General features: G+C 41.5%; 1 protein-coding gene across 1 annotated transcript; it reads left to right on the top strand.

The window, feature by feature from the left end:
• Positions 1-6433: 6433 nt before the first annotated feature.
• On the top strand, positions 6434-13747 carry scrt2 (scratch family zinc finger 2). The gene is made up of 2 exons (XM_029722876.1): positions 6434-7058; positions 11193-13747. The coding sequence occupies exons 1-2, from the start codon at positions 6899-6901 to the stop codon at positions 12008-12010; spliced, it is 978 nt and encodes a 325-aa protein (XP_029578736.1). The 5' UTR covers positions 6434-6898; the 3' UTR covers positions 12011-13747.
• Positions 13748-20005: the final 6258 nt, after the last annotated feature.

The raw sequence follows: 20005 nt of genomic DNA, 5'->3' as shown, positions 1-20005 counted from the left end.
TTTGAAATGTGCTCAAACACACAAATGTAGGTCTATGAATGCACACACACACTTACACAAGCACCGATGTGCACCGAAAAACATGCATGGTTGCGCAGTTAAATATCAAAGTAAAGAAGGGGATTTTATATGTAATGTACACTGAGTGTTCAAAACATTAAGAACACCTTCCTAATATTGAGTTGTACCCCCTTTTGCCCACAGAACAGCCTCCATTCGTCGGGCATGGACTACAAGGTGTCGAAAGCGATCCACAGGGATGCTGGCCCATGTTGACTCCAATGCTTCCCATAGTTGTGTCAAGTTGTCTGGCTGTCTTTTGGGTGGTGGACCATTCTTGATACACACTTGAAACTGTTGAGAGTGAAAAACCCAACAGTGTTGCAGTTCTTGACACAAACCGGTGTGCCTGGCACCTACTACCATACCTCGTTCAAAGGCACTTAAATATTTTGTCTTGCCCATTCACCTTCTGAATGGGCACACATACATAATCCATGTCTCAATTGTCTCAAGGCTTAAAAATCCTTCTTTAACCTGTCTCCTCCCCTTCACCTACACTGATTTGAAGTGTATTCAACAGGTGACATCAATAACGGATCATAGCTTTCACCTGGAGTCAACTGGCCAGTCTGTCATGGAAAGAGCAGGTCTTCCTAATCTTTTGTATACTCACTGTATAATGCTACAGTATACAGGTACACAAAGAAACCATTTATTATGACTACACATCATACAATTATATGACTTTTAATGCAATGCTGATTAATGAATGCAACTATAAATATATTTTATGGCTAAATCTGCCCCTGCAGGGTAATTGGTCTTTGTTTTGTGGTAGCCTGTAGTCTATCTGTTGGGATAGAAGAGAGTGTGTAGCAAAAGAGCAACTCCACCACACCAGTACATTAGGAACCTAGTCTCCTAGCACCGTGATTATTGTCTGCCTCAGCGTTGTTCGTGGACAAGGGCCTCATAACAGGTGACAGAATGCCTGCCAGCCGCTCCCACCTCCCCACCCCCACCCCAGAATGGCGACTATTATAAACCAAAAACGTATGCTCTCAATATATATGCAAATGACGACTGGTCCCAAGGTGAAGTTCGCAAAGGCAGCAATGCTGCTCTGCTCGCCTCTGTTTTGCTCATTTGCAAAAATGTTGAGAGTAACAAAGACCACAGGAAATTGAAAAATTGTTGCTAAGTAGTAGAAAAAGCAATCATTTTCCACAGGCAGCCTAATCCGGGGGAAATTGATCCTCACCTCTCTGACAAGCAGCATTGGTGGGAAGGGAAACACATAAGAGGAGAAAAAAGACGCCTGCTTCAATGTTTCCTGATGGAAAATTTGCTGGGTTGCAGATTCCTTCATTTTATTCATGAAAGGGCTTCGTTTTTGGCAACAAGGGCTCCGTGTCTTGGTTTGTCCCCTAAAGCAAACAGGTGTTGCTCACACAGACAAATGAGCAACTGAAATGAGAAAGTATTTTTGGACTTGCTACACAATAAACATCTTTGGTCTGTGTTTAGTCTATTGGGCCATTCCACTTCATCCATGCTGCATGCAAATAGTCTAATTTGTTGTCTAATTTCAAACAGACTGATAGCATCACACTAATACAGTTGCTCCTATTTTTGGGTCGGGGTACAAATTGCAAGAGACAGTCTATTATCAAGTGGTATGACCTTCTCCATGGAACATATTATGAAAAAAACCTGCAATGCCTTTTTGGGGATGGAGGATGGGGGATGGAGGAGGGTTAGAGGGGGGACTGTTCATGATTAATTAACCCAATTAACTTAGAATAAGATTACTGGAACAATCATTTAGAGATAACTTAGAGCAAGGTGCTGTTATGACAATTATAATTCATATTTAATTATCACTATAGAAAGGGAAACGGTTGATATGAATACATAGGAAATCTTTTGGAGAGTGGCTTTTACATTTAAAACAAGATCTTACTTTTTTTTTAATGGCACTAGGGTGCTTCTACGTCATTCCTTTGGAAGGTACTGGGTTGTAGGTTTGCCTTTTGAGGAAATGTTTATGAATAATAATGTATTTTTTTTGGTGTGGAGATGAACAATCAGATGTATCATTTAAGTTCAATCCAAGCATCTCTCCATTCACATTTACTGCTTGTTGAAATGACGGTTTTAGAAAATGACTTTCTCATCACGCTGACAATAACAGAGCACCTTACTGTGTATGGTTGTGGGCAGCTACCTACCATATGGTGAAGATTGCATATGCTTTATTGCTCTCACTTTCACCAGTGTTATTTATTGAACTGGCATTAAACACCCGCTCTGCACGCCCAGTGATTTCCTCCTCATCCACAATATGATAAAGGAATTTATGCCACCTGAACAGCGTACTGAGCTGCAGATTAAATGATATTAAGAAACATCATTCATACATCATATTGAATACATTTCGTACATTCCTGGGTTCTCTGTGATGGTGGCTATTGAGAGGAAAAGAACAACAGATTGGGGGGGGGGGGGGGGGGGGGGGGGAGAGAAAATGGGGGCTCGGGGAGAGAAGAAATGAGAGAAAGCGATAGGGAATGAGAGAGAGGGCGAGAGAGAAGCTGAGAGAGAGACAGAGAGACAGAGAGATGGAGACTAGGTTGTAAGTGTGCAGGAGGCTAAATGGGGAACAAGTGCTCACAATGAGAAAATAGGACAGAGGAGGAGATTTAATTTTTTATCGCACCGCAAAACAATTGTTTATTTCTATATTGATCCCACCTTGGGCTGGGTAGATTTGTTGTTGTATCATTTATGTTCAACATTTTTCTCATCTTATCACACACACCAAAGTATCTAAATATCACTGGGCAATGGGTTGTTATTCACGTTTATACATCCTAATTAGGTAGGCCTACTCCTTCCTTTCCTAACCACAAAGGGGCTCACAGTATAAGTGAGTGTGAGTGAGTGTATTTACCATTATATATTGATAGTTGTGGAACATTGAAAATCCAATTCTGTCTGGGCTCTGTCTGAGAGATATTCATTCATTTCCATGCAGCTGTCTTCTTGCAAGGTGTTGAGAAACAGCTTTTTCTAGAGGATGAAAAGGATTTTTCAGAGGGAGAATGAAGGGTCTGCTATCATTTTTAGGCAGACTGGAGCTGGTGGAGATGTTATTAGCATAAATTATCTCACCCACCAAAGAGAGATAGGAGCATGTTAGCTTCTTTCTGCCTTTCACAGTTAATTGCCCCACTTATTGTACAGTTGCCTGTGGACAACAAAAGCGCACACACAGAACAACAGGCATACACAAGCCAAATAGGGCATGAGTGATATATGCCAACTTGCATTTGATATAGTGTGGCAGTGGAAACAGTTAAAGCCCATTCACTCCCTTTATGTTGAGCCGGGAGTCCTCAATAAAGTACGAAATATTGTCTTCTCGACCTTCTTCTCTTTTCTAGGGCTGATCAGTTTGTAATTTACAACAGAAGAAAGGGTGTGCATGACATTGGAAAGCGCTACATATAACAATTATTCATTTGTTTGCTGTGATCCGGGTTTATTTATTTATTTGTTTACCAATGCAGAGAATATTATTCATCGTTCTCAGTTTGATTTTGCTGGATAAACTGTTATCACGACCAAATCATCCCCATACGCTGGTGAGTCACATATCATCAGTATAGGATGTTTATCATAAAATAGCACAACACTATTTAATACAGCACGCGACAGAGCCTCTATGATAAAACAGTATGAGGGAATATTGGCTTGCTGCACTAACCCAGTAAGGCAGAGTGAGGTGAATTATAGATGGTGGTTGTGCCTAATGGACTCTGAGCACCTTGACTCACACTCATGGTAACATTATAAGTGGCACAATGGGCTATGTCCTGGACTCCTTAGGCACCACTACCTTTTCAGATGAATAGCTGTTTCAATGGCTTTATTTTACTGAGATGAATTAGCCTGAAAGTAAATTAAGGGATTGAATTGCTTTACATGTTTAGAAATTGAGACAATAGAAATAGAAGCATTGGGACTTCTTCTCCAATGGCTTTATCTCCTCTGTTTTGGGCTTCACGGCATCTCCAGCGGAGGAATTGCCTCAAACAACAAGAAACCCAAGACATTTAACATTCAGCTGGCCAGCTTTCCACAGCCCTCTAAGGCTGTACAGTATGTTAATGCAGTTGAGATAGTGTCACTGCCTCCCCCTCTGACCAGACTGTGGATACAACCCAAGCCCCTGCCCCGGCTACTGGGGAGGGTAGAGCCGTCCCACTCCCACTAGCCCTGAGGGGCTGTCACCATGGCAACACTTGTCCCGAGGCAGTGATCAGATGTCAGAGTGAGTCTGAGGGGGCTCTAATGGACTGGAACTCAGGGAAGGGGAGAGGAGTGAGAGGCAACCTGTAACCTGTCACCTGTAACTAGCAGTTGTTGGTCTCAAATATGAAATCAGGATCATTCATGGATGAATGTCTGAATACTGTGTATCCTGTCAAAATATAGTCAGTTACGCAAATGTTCAGACAAAAAAGTTAACCACACAACCATATGAATAAAACAAGTAACACTGTAAAACCACTTAAATGTAGGGCAATAGAACTGGGAGTACTGGCACATAGGTGCTGAGGATGCTTCTTTCTCAATGGAGGTTTCCTTCCTCCATTAGGTTGAGTTGTTATCAGTGCCTCAATGTTTCTTCAGAGCGTCATCTTTATGTGTGTAACGTTAATGTCTGCTTGCCATGTCTGAAGCAGAGAGGGGTGCCCTGGTTGTGCTCCACTGCACCATACAGAAAGCAGAAGAATGAGGAGGGCCTCTGCCACAGGTAAACCTCAGTTCAGACCGCAGAGTCAAACTAGAGGTCGGTTAAAAACTGCTGGAGAAGTTTGGTATTAGTTAAAAAAGTTCACTTTCATTTATCCCCTTGGCTGATTTTTTTTGTTGAAGTCAGAAACACTTGTAGCTTTCCGATGTCAAAATTACAATGTCTAAAACCCAGCAAGAGTTGTGCTGAATTTGGAAAAAACATTACTATTAAATAGACTCAAGAACCCTGAGAGAGTTGACCCAGAAATACCAGATGTGTACAAGACATGTGCCTATACAGTAAACTGTGGACAGCAACTTTCAGTAATTGGTCCCACACCATAAACCTTTGGGAAATCATTCATAGCATGATGCACAGTGTTTTCTCCATATTTCTCCATTTCTGCTCCTCCGTAGACTAGATAACTGAACTTGGCTGTAGCAAGTTTCTTAGAGTATGTCCAAATTGTTGAAACAAGCAGCAGCACAGTTAGAAAACTGTCACTTCCAATTTATGACTGTCAATTCAGCATGAAATTGTCCCATAGCCTTGCCACTGTATCATTGCAGCATGACAATGTTTTGCTGTATGATCCAGCATTGCTGTGCATGGTTTTCCTGATTGATTATTGAGAATGATGAGAGTTCATATGCATGACTGACATACAGTAAAAGGCTCCTCAGTGTTCTACAAATGAGAAATCAAGTCTTATGTAAGATTTCTACAGTCTCCAATGTATATTTGTCAGATACATTGACACCTTCTGACAGCATTCTAAAAGGAAAACTGTTCAATATTTCGAAATAACAATTATTACAGAATATGAAGCTATCGAAGTGTTTGCTGCCAGCTATGCTTTAATATTATCAACCCAAATCAATCGAGAAATGACCTCACTAATTAGCAGATGTGGGTCTAATTTTGCATTTCACTCTAATCAAAAAGATGTAATTAAACAGATAATACATTTTCATGCATAGCAGGAAACACATCTGTGCCGCACCGTCAGGGAAGAAAATTCTAGAGTTTGCCAGGAAATCTCCTAATACATCCTTGGATAAACAGATAAACAGCGCTGAAATCACTTTCATGAAACTCTACAGTGCATGTCTCAGGGTTTGAGTCAATTTCATTCCAATTCAGTCAATCAGGAAGGTAACTACAATTCCGTTTCCAATTCAAACATTTTCTCATAGAGAATTACGGAGGAAAAGGGGAATTGTGGAATTACAGTAGGATATTTCTTCTTTCGTTTCAGCCAAGGATAGTTTGGAATAGGGAGAGGTAGTGAGGTGACAGAGAGGAAAGGATGAGGAGGAAGCGAGGCGGTGCCTGTAACAAGGCAAACATAAACTGTGCCACTTCATCTGAAAACAATGGGAGACAGGACACTGAATGTGCTCTCATCCACATGTCTCCATTGTCTGCCCGCCCCCTCTTTTACTCCTCCTCTGAGCATGCCATGGAGCATAAGAGGGGGTGAAAGGGGGGTGGTAGTAGTGGGGGCAGTGTGTGTGTGTGTGTGTGTGGGGGGGGGGGGGGGGTCTGGCTGTGTTCTTTCTCCTCTGACTGTGTGCGAATGAATGCACAGACGGTTCAGTAGTAATTTGATGTGTGTCCCCGGGGACATTTGATGGATTAAAGCTAAGCAGCTCCATTTCGCAGCACCACCTGATCTTTCACTGCCTGTGCCCCATATAAAAGCTGGAGAGATCGCTGATCTCAGCTAGTCCGACAGTCTCTCTCTCCCCTCCCTCCTCCACGCTCTCTCTCTCTCTCTCTTCTCTCTGGTCCTTTAAGCCTGCTGCATCACAGGAGCTATCCAGTGCTGAACCAGAAGATTTTTTTATCTTTTTGAAAGCTGGGGGAGCCATAGAGTAACACACAGCATTGCCATCAGCCTTGCTCTCCACTGGTTTCCATTTTCTTTCCTTCTCTTATGTTTTTTAGAGGTTGTCTTTTCGTTTAACACAAGGATTACCACTACCGTCAGCCGGTTCCAGCTCTGCCTGTTTGCTGCTTTCTTTGGGGGTCTTCTCTTTTCTTCTCATGCGTGATTCTCGGGCCTGTGTGTTTTTTATTCTTTGAAACATGCCCCGTTCGTTTTTGGTGAAGAAAATCAAGCTTGATGATTTCTCTTCATCCAATGCTGCCTCCAATCACCATCACCACCTGGACGACTCGTTCACTCCTTTCACACGCTCCATCACTGACTCTGTGACCAACTTGGGGGTTCGTCTCAGTGAGAATGGTGAGTTTGCATGCCTCTGCACAGCACACACACGTCCTGCCTGCCGTTGTCTAGGGTGTGCTACTGTGTCACTGCTCCCTTTGGAGAAACAGGTTTAGTTGTTGATTCCAGAATCAGAATGCCCCATGATATCAACATAGTAAACACAGCTGGAATTCTCTTTTGTTTGTGTATAAGTGGTTGTTAGGTGAAATAGTGCCTCTTCACCCCTTGACATGCCTGTTGTCTGGGAATTAATAACAGATGTTACATGAAGCCGGCTGATTTTGCATCCGTATCGCAAATAATCCTCTCCAGCACCACCACCCCACCCCCATCGTGCTCCCAGACTCTTTTTTTGGACTCTGATGATAGGCAGACACAATTCAGGTCACAGCAGAGGATCGGCTTATGCAAATTGGGGAGCAAAATGTGCCGCACATCTGTAGACGTGTGTATCTGAATTTGTATTACTTGCACAAATTACTGTGTGCCTGAAACATACAGGATGACAAATTGAGATATTAACAGGTAGGATGACATACTGAAAAATGTATGAACATGAAAGATGAGTGCCGGATGATACGTTTGTCCTTAGCTGTTATTGTCCTTGAGTTTCCATCACAGTCCGAACCCCCCTCTGCCCCCCTCCCTTCCCACCCAACCAGAGCATGCATGCACAGTCTCCCCACCCCCATCCATCCGCTACATCTTTCTCCTCCTTCCGGGCGTTTGAAAACTAGCCGAGGTAGAGTTTCAGCCGTGTACAGTACGGCCGGGGGGGGGGGGGGGGGGGGGGGGGGGGGGGGGGGTTATCTGGGGTGGGGGCGAGGAGGGGAGAGAGAGGGAGGGAGAAGAATACAGAAATGCTTCGGGCAGCATTGACGAGGGGCCACGTGACCAAGGGTATACAGTAAACACAGAAGAAAGGGCACATAGCTGCACAGTGGGCAGCATTAGGACTGGGCATCACGCTAAGCCCAAGTCCAGTCAGAGCCAGAGAGAGACGTCCTTCACTTTCAGTCAGTCAGGTTTTAGCTCGCTCCCATTTTGTGGCCATATTTAGGATGCCAGACGTCTGTCTCTCTTTGTTATTTAGTCTGGCAATGAGCAGATAGCTTTACAGTTCAGCTCAATCTGTGAACGAACGATGCCCACTTGTTATTCCATCACGTCACATACTACTGTGATTCAGTGATTTTAGATTTGCAACAGCAGCCAATAACAAAAGCACACGTTTGCACTGTGTTGTTGTTATCCACAAATGATGGCTGTAGTGAATGGTCAATTTAACTAAATATATATTTTGAAATGATAGATTATGAGGATAAATAAACGTGTGTTTTATTTACACAAATGCACAAGTTTATGATGAAGTTATGGAACCAGATTCATTGCAAAAACATGACTTGTTTACATAAACTATGCGGTTGAAATTACAATCCTTTATAAAGATGTTATTCTGACCCTGTTGTCGTGTCAATAATAAACACAACTCCTCTTCCTTTGAGAAAGAAAGAATTTTGACTGGAGGAAAAAAAACATAGTCTATTGCATTAGGAAGGAAGCCTTCTTGTCTGCTCAATGAAATCCCAGAGAAATCATAACATTGTTCAAATGCCTTGCATCAGCACTTAGGCTGCGCCACCGGATTTTCCTCCTTTGTGGAGACATTTGACTTGAAGTGTCTGCCGAACAACAAAGGAGGAAGGTGGGAGAGGGAGTCCATTAATTACATGCTTGCTTTGCATTAGAGGAATGAGTTGCTGTACTGCGAAGGTTGATACAGCATTAGTTCAGCCACAAATGATGAACTCTCTGTCTGACCTTAAGTAATTGAAACCGGTTACATGTGTGCAATTAATCAGGGGAATCGAAAACAAGATGTCCATATACTCTATGTTCCAATAACAATCTATTGCTTTTTACAGTATGTTTGACTCTTTTTCTGTGCTCTCTTTAGGATACTGTATATTGGATGAGATAGTGTCTCATTTTAGATGTTGGGAGAAAATATACCAATGTGTTATATACTTGAAATAGCCTATGAAGTAAGAATTACCATTACCTTAAGAAGTCTTTTTTAAATGATTTCTTTACTATAGGCTACATCTCCCAAATATCATAAGTTGTTAACTAGTCAACAAGAGATGGTGCGTTTGAGCAAATACCACCCCTGCCTTCCTGTAAGATCCCAGTCTCCCAGTCCCACAGTATCATGGTAATGCCTTTGACAAGGAATGGGCTCTGAAAGGGAACCCTTGGGAATGGAGACAGCATTCTAAGAGAGCACTTAAATGGATTTTCGAATGACCTGACTCTTAAAGGCACTTCAGCGAGCTTACTGTTGCATACAGGTGACCCTCTTCACAAACACGATAGCCATTTTGTTCTGTTGGTAATCCTGTTTATCATGTTTCAGCTTAACCTTTCCATCACTGAACCATGTGCAATAGGCTATCATCGTGTTGTCCTCTCCAGTCACTTTATTCTGTGCCCGAGCCTGCATTACTTCTATCTTATTTCCCCTCACACAGTGTGTTCCAACAGCTGTACTATTTTACAGATGATGGCATATTGATCAGCAAGAAACTTAGAATTTCATTAAAAAACAGTCAATAGTTAATTTCCACCGCATGCTGCACACAGTGCTTAGGAATGGGTTTTTTTCTGCAGTTATGCACTACTTCTCCCAGGGCAGGATTTGCACCACACATTCCAATTGGAATCGTATGTTTGTCCTATATTCTAGGAAGCTATTGAAGTGGAACAGGTTTAGATAAATGCATACAAGTGTGTAGATGAACTCGGCTAATGTTACTTCATATTCAGTGTTGTTTAGCTCTTTACAGCTGCCAGGAAACCTTTTAGCTTCACTTGGCTGCCTCACAATTAAAGGAGGGACAAAAAATTGTCTAGACAAAAAGATTGCCCGTCTGTAATGTAACATCAGTCAATAATCTAGTGAGAAATGTTGGAAATATCCTGGAAGTGCTACTCTGTTGAGGTCAGAGGCATCATGCCCATAGGGGGCACATGCCCCATCAGATTTGTCATGTAAAATAAAATACAAATATATTTCTCTGTAATACTACTAGCGACCTAGCAATATTATGAAGTTGGCTTTAGCTAGCCCAGATAGGTTCCCAATCTCCAAACCTCATAACTATAGCTACCAAGAAGCCATGTCAGACTATTAATCCAGTTAGAGTAGCTTGCTTGTCTAACTGTCTTAGTTGGCATGCCTGCTGGTAAGGCTGGCAGACTTTAGAAAAGAAAGCAAGTGCTACATGTACTGAATAAGACTCTCATTCCTTTCCATCTTTTACCCAAATTTTAGCAGAGATGTAGAGAAGCATATTTAGTTTCTTTTAAAAAAGAACCACCAGTCAGGAAGATACAGGCAGCTCAAGAGGTATGCTTAGATATCTAGAAATATATATATATATATATTTGACATAGAATTAAGCATAATGATTATGGCTCTAGATTGCAGGAAAAAGCAGTTTCAGGTGTTTGAAAAACATTCTCCAACTTCACATACTTTGTGCCCCGCCAGATTTATGTGGGGCTTGACGCCCCTGGTTTAGATAAATGAATTTATAGTGTGGTAGACAGTCACCTCAGACCCTTGACAGTGTGTGCTGGCTGATGGGCCCAGCGTGTTCATGCTTAAATTGGGCAAACACAGCAAAGAGATAGTCACAGAGGATTGACATACCTTATAGTGAGAAAGTCTTATCATGGGAAGAAAGGGTGCCTAATCAATGCGACCACTTTGTGTAGTAAGAGGGGCCTTCTTTCGCAGGTCTATTTAATTAGCTATTATCTGTATTTAGCAGCCACCACTCATCTGCACTGTAACTGTGTAATAAGGCTGAATGCGGTGAATTATGTTCTGCAGCAGCGTAACAGTCCGAGGCCTGTGGTAAATTCTGTGTGATTTGGGGAAATTGCAATGTGTTTTGTATGTTTTTATGCTATTGTTTCATAATTTACAAGATGCAATCATCAATAATAATCATGTAATCACATCCCAATAGACTTATCTACCACCACAACTCCAGGTCTACTGTAGACTATTGTAGACTACTGTAGACTGTGTGTGTGTGTGTTTTGCCTTACCCTAACTATTATTGTGTGTGTTTTCTCCAGGCTACATCCAGGATTACATCACGCCATCGGTATACCAGGGGGAGAAGAAGATGGAGCTCAAGATGGCCTCGCCCGTCTCTGACCCCCTTTACACCCAGGTGAGCAGCGGGGGCGAGGAGTACTGTGACCCTGACCTGGAGCACCCTGACAGCCCCCAGTCCGGCATGACGGCCAGCGGCTTCTACAGCGGCGAGGCGGAGGCCCCGACCGAGGGCTACACCATGGATGCCTTCTTCATCTCCGACGGGCGCTCGCGGCGGAAGGGAGATGGTGACGGCCGTAAGGGAGGTAGTTCTGCCACGTCCAATGCCGATGCCACGGAGGAGAGGGAGGCAGGGGCCGCCGGCACGGCCCGCCACTCCTGCAACGAGTGCGGCAAGACGTACGCCACTTCATCCAACCTCAGCAGGCACAAGCAGACGCACCGTAGCCTGGATAGCAAAATGGCGCGCAAGTGTCCCACCTGCGACAAAGTGTATGTGTCCATGCCGGCGCTGGCCATGCACATCCTCACCCATGACCTCAAGCACAAGTGCGATGTGTGCAGCAAGGCCTTCAGCCGGCCCTGGCTCCTGCAGGGCCACATGCGCTCGCACACCGGGGAGAAACCGTTCGCCTGCGCCCACTGCGGCAAAGCCTTTGCTGACCGCTCAAACCTCCGCGCCCACATGCAAACACACTCTGCCTTCAAGCACTACCGATGCAAGCGCTGCAATAAGACCTTCGCCCTGAAATCCTACCTGAACAAGCACTATGAGTCAGCCTGCTTCAAGGGATCTGGGGATGAAGATGACGACGAGTCCTGCTCTGAGAACTAGCTGACGGAACCAGAAGGACGGAAGCAGAATTTGGAACCCTAGGTTCTACAACCAATAACCCCCTTCACTCTGCCCTACATCCCTTTTTTCTTCCCTTTTATAGAAAGCAATATTTTCACTGAGATTACGTGAAGAAAACTGTTCTGATTATGGCAAAGACAATTTCAAAATATGCTGGATCCCCCCCCCCCCCCCCCCCGCACAGTAGCTAATCGTCCACAGATACATACAATCAAAACACCCATCCCCCAAATAAAGACTTGTTTTTAGCTCACACACACAAGCATACGCACACACAAACACACACACACCCACATACGCACACACACACAATTATATATGAGGCCTGGCATGTGAATTTTTATCAATGACTATAATGATATTGATATCAATAGTAATAATATTTAGATTCCTGATATTTTATAGAAAATAGTACAGGAAAAAAAAACATAAAAAAAGGACAGTAACAGTGTTCTTTTGTTTTTTAGAGACAAAAATGACCTCTTGTATTTTTATGCTGCTTTTTATTTGCTAAGAATTGAATTCTTTTGCAACTGCCAACATGAACTTTTTATGAAAATGTGAATTATGACAGTATTTTCAAAAAATGGGAGATCATTTAAAAGTTAAAAACATACCCTTTTTGTCACACATATGTTTTTAATTCAATAGGTGTTATTTTTCTATTGTCCGACTGAATTTGTTGTTTATTTTTTGTGCCAATTCTTCCTTGATTTTTTAAAAGCAAAGCATCTTTGTAACTGTGGGTATTCCAAAAGCTTCCAGCCAAACCTATTGAACAAAACCTAAAGGCAAACTACATCAGCTGAGAACAATTAGGATCATGAACCAGGGTCATTGTTAGTTCCATCAGAGCAGTTGTTCTGAGTTGTTATGGAAACCTGTTGAACAGGTTGTGTTATCACAAGATTCCGGCGGCAATCAAAGTATACGCTCTTCATCGTACTGGTAACTAGAACAATAATAACACTGGGAGCCAAACCAAATCTACCGATCTGTTGTTATAAGTGCCATGTGCATTGTGCAGTGACCTGTTTATAGCAATGAAAACCATCCCTGTTCTTCCTCCACCGCAGTGGCTTGCATGAACTTTGCCACTCTGTGGTGTTTCCCTCAGTCTTACGTAATAAGCAATGTTCATTATACACTCTCTGACGTGCCCCCCCTCTTTTTCTATTACCTCAAAAAGGAAAAGGTATGATCTCATGACATGCACCCTCAGTTACAAAGGAATCGTTTTTGTATTTATATGTTGCTGAAAGCTCTTTCTGCCATTAGATGTAAATCATCCTACTACCTTGTACATAATGTATTTCTCTATTTATGTAACTATTTATTTATTTGTCAATTTATCTATGTATTTTATTTATTCATTTACATGATTGTTAATTTATTCATCTATTTATTTATGCCATTACAATATTAGTCTATTCACGTGTTGAAACCTGACTTTCCATTGACCTTGTAAGATGCTGCTGATCTTTAAAGAAAAATGTTTATATGCATGAAACTGTAGAGAGTCCATTGGACTTTGTTTTTTAAAGAGGAACAATGTCTAGTATCAGCGGTAACTTCAAACAAATGATGAATGCAGATTATATTTGTTTCACGGCAATAATAACTTCACTGGTACGGCAATTTACATGTATATTAATAATAATCAAAGCTGTCCTGTTTGCAGTCAATTTAGGGCAATAAAATGAAACAGATGAACAAGAAGTGTTAAGATATCCTCCATCTTGTTGTTACCTGAAATAGAGTCCACTCAACTGCCTCCCTCCGTGTATTGGCCGAAGATTGACCCTTAATCATGTCATGCAAAACTGTAGCAAACATTACTATTGTGTTTTATAAGAAATCCCATGAAATCTAACATTTTCCACATATATAACATCAAAGTCTTCCTTATTCAACCCTCTGAATAGGATAGGGGAATCAGGTTATTCTGAGACACATTCTATACTACCAGCTGGCTTGTCTTCCACAGCTCACATCGCTGTATTCCAGAATCCTGACAGGTTGAGTTAGTTGGAAGGAGGACTGAGGAGCCCCAATTATCATGCCAGAGGAGATAATGGCAATGGGAAGGCTTTTTTTCCCAGGTGGATTAGCCAGGCGATAATAATAGCAATGCAGTAATTATAAAACAGTGTCGACCCCAATTGCTCTCAAGATTACCATGCCAGAGCATTGCTGCACGCCACTAATGCCCTGGAAAAGGGAAAAGTCAGGAATCGAGAGATTGGCTTAAAACAGTTGTTTCACTCCTTATGATGAAGACTGGGTAGGTTTCTTCATCATCAGCGTGGTCTAGCAGTGCAACGTGAATATGCCTTGAAAATCCCTTAGAAGTTTAATAGACATTTAAATTACAACACAAGAAAATAAAAACAGCACTTCCCAAAATTGTCACTTGGTTGGAAGGCTGAAAATAATGGTGTAAGGCATCAAGGTGATACAGAGTTTAGCACATTTGTTATGATAGGCATTTTTCACAATCACGGGCGCTTCCAAAATTAAGCTGTTTGGCAGATCACTCTATATTGAATCCATATGTTTCTTTTTGGAATTAGCGGTGACTAGAAGCAAGATAATTATATAAATGTAAAATGTATCATTATGATTAGCGTAACAACAAAATGGATGTTCATCCATCAATTGACAATGAAGGTTTTATACAAATTCCTTTCTTCATGTCTGTTCGTGTCTGATAGCCACCTAAATCTCTTAATGACAAAGACTCTGTTATTGTAATAAGATAATAATACACTCCATTCCCTCCCACCTCACATCATAACCCCTCTCCCCCTCTAACTGGTTTTCATGAGACGTGTGGTTTAGTGGTGTGTGAGATGTGCTAGTCTGGGATTGGTAGAGGACCATGTCGTGTGGGAGGATAACAGGTGTTTGCAGACAGACTGCAGATAGGGAGAGTAATTGAGTTGGTGAGCGACCTCCAAGGGGAAGGTCGCGCACCAGCAGGCAAATGCACTGTCAGCTATTTGCATATTCTAAATGGATGACACAGTCACAGTAATGGTGAGTGCTCCTTTAAAAAACTGCAGAGAATAAACTGAGTCTCTCTCCTATCGCTTCATCCTTCACTCTATTTTACCACTACCACTCAACTCATATAATGACCCTGACCTCTATATTAACCTTTGATTTTCATCCTCAAGATGTAGTTTTGGCTCATGATAGGCTTGGTGACCATACTGTACATGTTGTGGAAAAACCACCTGTTTCCACAGCAACTTGTGGAATTTGTGTTTACAGGTACTTCATTTGTAGAGTATTTTGAGTTAAAAAGGAAATTGTTGTTTTTCTGGTTACTGAAGCTCAAAATTATTTTGAAGCTCATTCTCCTACTTGATGGAGGGATCCATGTTTGTTCTGAGCAATATCACAACCAAACTGCACTGTATTTCCAATACTGATCTTGTTTAGGTTGTAAAATCAAATTTATATTGTCCCAAAAATGAATAGAAACCCTAAATGCAGAAAAGCAAGCAATAATTTGTTTTGAAACGTTTTTTTCAGAGTTTGAGAAAGGAAAACATTGTTCCTCTTTGACGATTTTGTAAATATATTTGTATATATATATATACAGTACCAGACACACTTACTCATTCAAGGGTTTTCTTTATTTTACTATTTTCTACATTGAGGAATAATAATGAAGACATCAAAACTATGAAATAACACATATGGAATCATGTAGTAACCAAAAACGTGTTAAACAAATCAAAATATATTTTATATTTCAGATTCTTCAAAGTAGCCACCCTTTGCCTTGATGACAGCTTTGCACACTCTTGGCATTCTCTCAACCAGCTTCACCTGGAATGCTTTTCCAACAGTCTTTAAGGAGTTCCCACATATGCTGAGCACTTGTTGGCTGCTTTTCCTTTCCCTGATTGTGGAGGACAGGTCATCTGATGCAGCACTCCATCACTCTACTTCTTGGTCAAATAGCCCTTACACAGCCTGGAGGTATGTTGGGTCATTGTCCTGTTGAAAAATAAATAATAGTGGGACTAAGTGCAAACCACATGAGATGGCATATTGCTGCAGAATGCTATGGTAGTCATGCTGGTTAAGTACGTCTTGAATTCTAAATAAATCTCAGATGGTGTCAGCAGCCAAGCACCCCCACACCTCCTCCTCCATGCTTCACGGTGGGAACCACACATGCAGAGATCATCCCTTCACCTACTCTGCGTCTCACAAAGACATGGAGGTTGGAACCAAAAATCTCAAATTTGGACTCAACACTTTTTTGGTTAGTACATGATTCCATGTGTGTTATTTCTTAGTTTTGACGTCTTCACTATTGTTCTACAATGTAGAAAATAGTAAAAAAAATAATGAAAAACCCTTGAATGAGTAGGTGTGTCTAAACTTTTGACTGGTACTGTATATATATATATATGTCCAAACTTTTGACTGGTACTGTATATATATCCTAGCAATAATAATGACAATGCATGTGGACATTTACTTGTTTGCTCTCTTTGTTTATGTTGTCTTTTGTAAAGAAGACAAATACAGGTATCAACTGCAGTGTGGGTGGGAATGTGAATCTGGGAAAGTCTTAATTAAAATCCATCATAGCTGCAACAAGCTCTCACAATCTCATGTCGGAATTAGACGATGTTTCTCAAACGTCAAATTTCGAAGTTGTTCCAAACATCAAATTTCAACGTGTTTAAGGTTATGTTAGGCATTAACTCCACATTTTTAAGGTTAGGTTTAAGCTTAGGCATCAACTCCGAATTATTACCTTTAGGCATTAACTCCGAATGGTTAAGGTAGGGGTTAAGCTCTGGGATAGGCTTAAAGCAAAATCTGAAAAATCTTTTTTTAGCGCTGGAATCGAAGATGCAACCTTTGGCACTAAGGTAACGCCCATCTACCATCCCCATCCACAACACCCTAGCAAACCTGAAACCTACTTGAAGGTAACAGTGCTCACTGTTGCCCCTAGTGGCCGGTTTCCACTTAATCTCCTGATGTCCTCAGACATAGATTGACGTCGAATACTGACTTGTATCATAGGTTACCAACAACACTCCACTACTCTGTGTATTCTGACTGGGAGATTGGTCCATGTTCTTTTTCTCTTTTCTTTTTTCCCTTTTATTTATTTGCCAAGCTTGGCTGCGCAATGATGAAAAGTGCCAAAAATGATTACCATAACAAAAGCCTTCAACATATGGTGGTCTGCTTGAACCTTCCATATGGTCCTCAAAACACAGATTCAGATTTTACACTTTCTTTTCTCTCTATCTTTCTTTCCATCTCTTTTTCTGTCTTTAATATTTTCAACCAAGTGTGAATAAATTGAAGCCATGATTGCTGTGGGGTGTTTTGGTTTATTTGATTCTGCTACAATTAATAATGGTGATAACTATAATAAAAACAATAGCACAAGTAAACTACAGGTCCGTTTTTATTTCACTTGATAAGGCCTCTGAGCAATCAGACAACCTATTCACTTCATACATAACAAGTTGTTACAATATATTGGATGCTGCAGCCTCTCTGATACTGATTCAACTGGAGCGGAATTAAGAACATCATCATGTGAATTATGCTACACTATCAATATAACAGATTCCCTGTTTTCAATGAATTACTTCAGACTGATCCCACTGAGCACAGACGTCAGTTCAACGTGTAATTTTGATTTACATTTGGTTGTGTTGTCAACTAAAGTGAATTCAACGTGTGCCAAATGTCACCATGTTATTGGATTTAAAATGGGTGGAAAAAAAGACGATATTCTCATACATTGACTACTATTTGCAAATTCAATCAGTTTTCCACGTTGATTCAACGTCATCACATTGAATCGAATTGTTTAAATGACATGAAAACGTTGATTCGACCAGTTTTTGTCCAGTGGCATCCACATCAAATTACTGTTGTTAAACATCGTTTCTATGCCACTAATCCAGAGGCCAACTGGCCTGAAATGCTACAACTATATCTATCAAATTCTCAGAAATATGAGCATTATTCTTCCTAGTCCCCATATCAACTGACAGATAAAATAGGCCCGATATAGGTGATGGCGATATATTATGTGTAAGAGTTACTGAAACATAGAGTCATATTAAAAGCAGAGCCATCTGTTCGAGCGCTATTAAGCCATTCTTGATCATTACATTTTAATGGAACATTGATTTTATGCCGGAGCTCCTCTTTCACCAGTGACTCAAAAGCCAGAGAGAAAAATGTGGAACAAAATTAAAATGAATCATGGCAGCGGATGGGGATTATTATTCTGGTCTTTTCTTGATTGGTTTCCAGGGAATATACAAGACTTGAATTGAAATGGTGGCGGTGGTGGTGTCCTTCAGTGTCCTACAGCAGCAGTGAAACAGTATAATGAGACAGACAGAACAGTGGGCTACGAAACGGGAAGCTTTTTACACTCAAGGGACAACCCGGACAACGGATCATATGTAAAAGTGTATGCTGCGACAGCAGTAAACTAGCCGCTCATTAGTGATATTCCAGAAAATAAAACATGTAAATATGTAATATTTATGTGCGTTTACCAAAACCAAGCTTTACAACAAGTGTTTCTAAATTCAACCTCGATTTACCTAGTATATATTATAGCTCAATTCATTCCCCAGTGACGTATTCTTATATATTATATTTCAAAGAAAACATCGATACATTAAAAAAAAACAGATACAAGCAATGATTTTTAAAGTAATTAAAGTTTCTCGAAGCAGATATTGTCCCTGGTCATATTTAACGATAACAATAAATAGGTAATTTCATTAAGTGGGGACTTATGTGTAACAGTCTTGCTTCCGTCCGTCTCCTTTCCCAAACCTGTGCTCGAAACAGGGACCCTCTGATCACATCAACAACTGCCTACCATGAAGCATCGTTACCTACAATATGAGCAATGCTTTGTAGGAGGCAGTTGTTGATGTGTTTAGAAGGTCCCTGGTTCGAGCCCAAGTTGGGGCAAGGAGAGGGATAGAAGCAATAACGTTGCATTGCTGCTGTGGACCCGGACCACTCAGTTGGGCTCTGCCCGGTTGCTGCGGAGAAGGAGGAGGTCAAAGGGGGGTGAGTGTAATCAGTGTGAAATAGCTAGCTAGTTAGCGGTGCGTGCTAGTAGCTTTTCAATCGGTGGCGTCATTCGCTCTGAGACCTTGAAGTAGTTCTGCAAGGACCACGGCTTCTGTGGAGCGATGGGTAACGATGCTTCATGGGTGACTGTTGTCGATGTGTTCAGAGGGTCCCTGGTTGGGGCAAGGAGAGGGACTGAAGCAGTACTGTTACACATGGAATCCAATTACATCACCATAACGTCCCTCGGTAGTACTGGCTGGGTGTAATAGGATGAGCTGTAAATGATCAGACTGTGAACCCTGAGAGAAATGACTGTCAAGGCTCTATCAAAATGACACCCTATTCCTTATATAGTTCACTATGGGCCCTTGTCAAAAGTAGCGCACTATAGGGAATAGGGTGCCATTTGGGACACACATTCATGTCTCTCTGGTGCCTAACAGGCTGCTGCCATCTCCTTCCTCCACCAACCGACCCTTCATTAGGAGCACATAAACTGAATTATTGAATAGTACCTGCAATATTGAGCATGCTAGCTACACTTACTCTTCAAAGAGATTGACCCCAGATAGTCTATGTCTTTTAAGTAACTGTCAGAGAGAAAATCTGTCTCAATCCCCTATAGAGAGAAGAGGGGCTACGCAGAGAAAACAACTTCAACATGGACCCAGTAATTCAGCACCATGGACAGCGAAAGAGCTGTGTTACATGTTCAGGGTTGTCAGAGAAGACATTACATTACCTCCATGTTGTTGTGAGTAGGATGTGATGAGCTTGTAATTAATTATTATATTAGACCCTCAAAGAACAGTGGGTATCTTACAGAGAGTATTACTCTAACCACTGGGGTTTAGTGTTGGTCTCATGTGCGGT

Source organism: Salmo trutta, chromosome 30 (assembly GCF_901001165.1).
Source record: "Salmo trutta chromosome 30, fSalTru1.1, whole genome shotgun sequence".
Taxonomy (NCBI): domain Eukaryota; kingdom Metazoa; phylum Chordata; class Actinopteri; order Salmoniformes; family Salmonidae; genus Salmo; species Salmo trutta.
This window is presented reverse-complemented; position numbering and strand designations above follow the sequence as displayed.

Bases quoted from the DNA above. Each gene is read 5' to 3' on its own strand.
- scrt2 (XM_029722876.1), top strand. From the start codon at position 6,899: ATGCCCCGTTCGTTTTTGGTGAAGAAAATCAAGCTTGATGATTTCTCT. The intron at 7,059-11,192 runs GTGAGTTTGCAT...TGTTTTCTCCAG, and splicing joins GGTTCGTCTCAGTGAGAATG to GCTACATCCAGGATTACATC.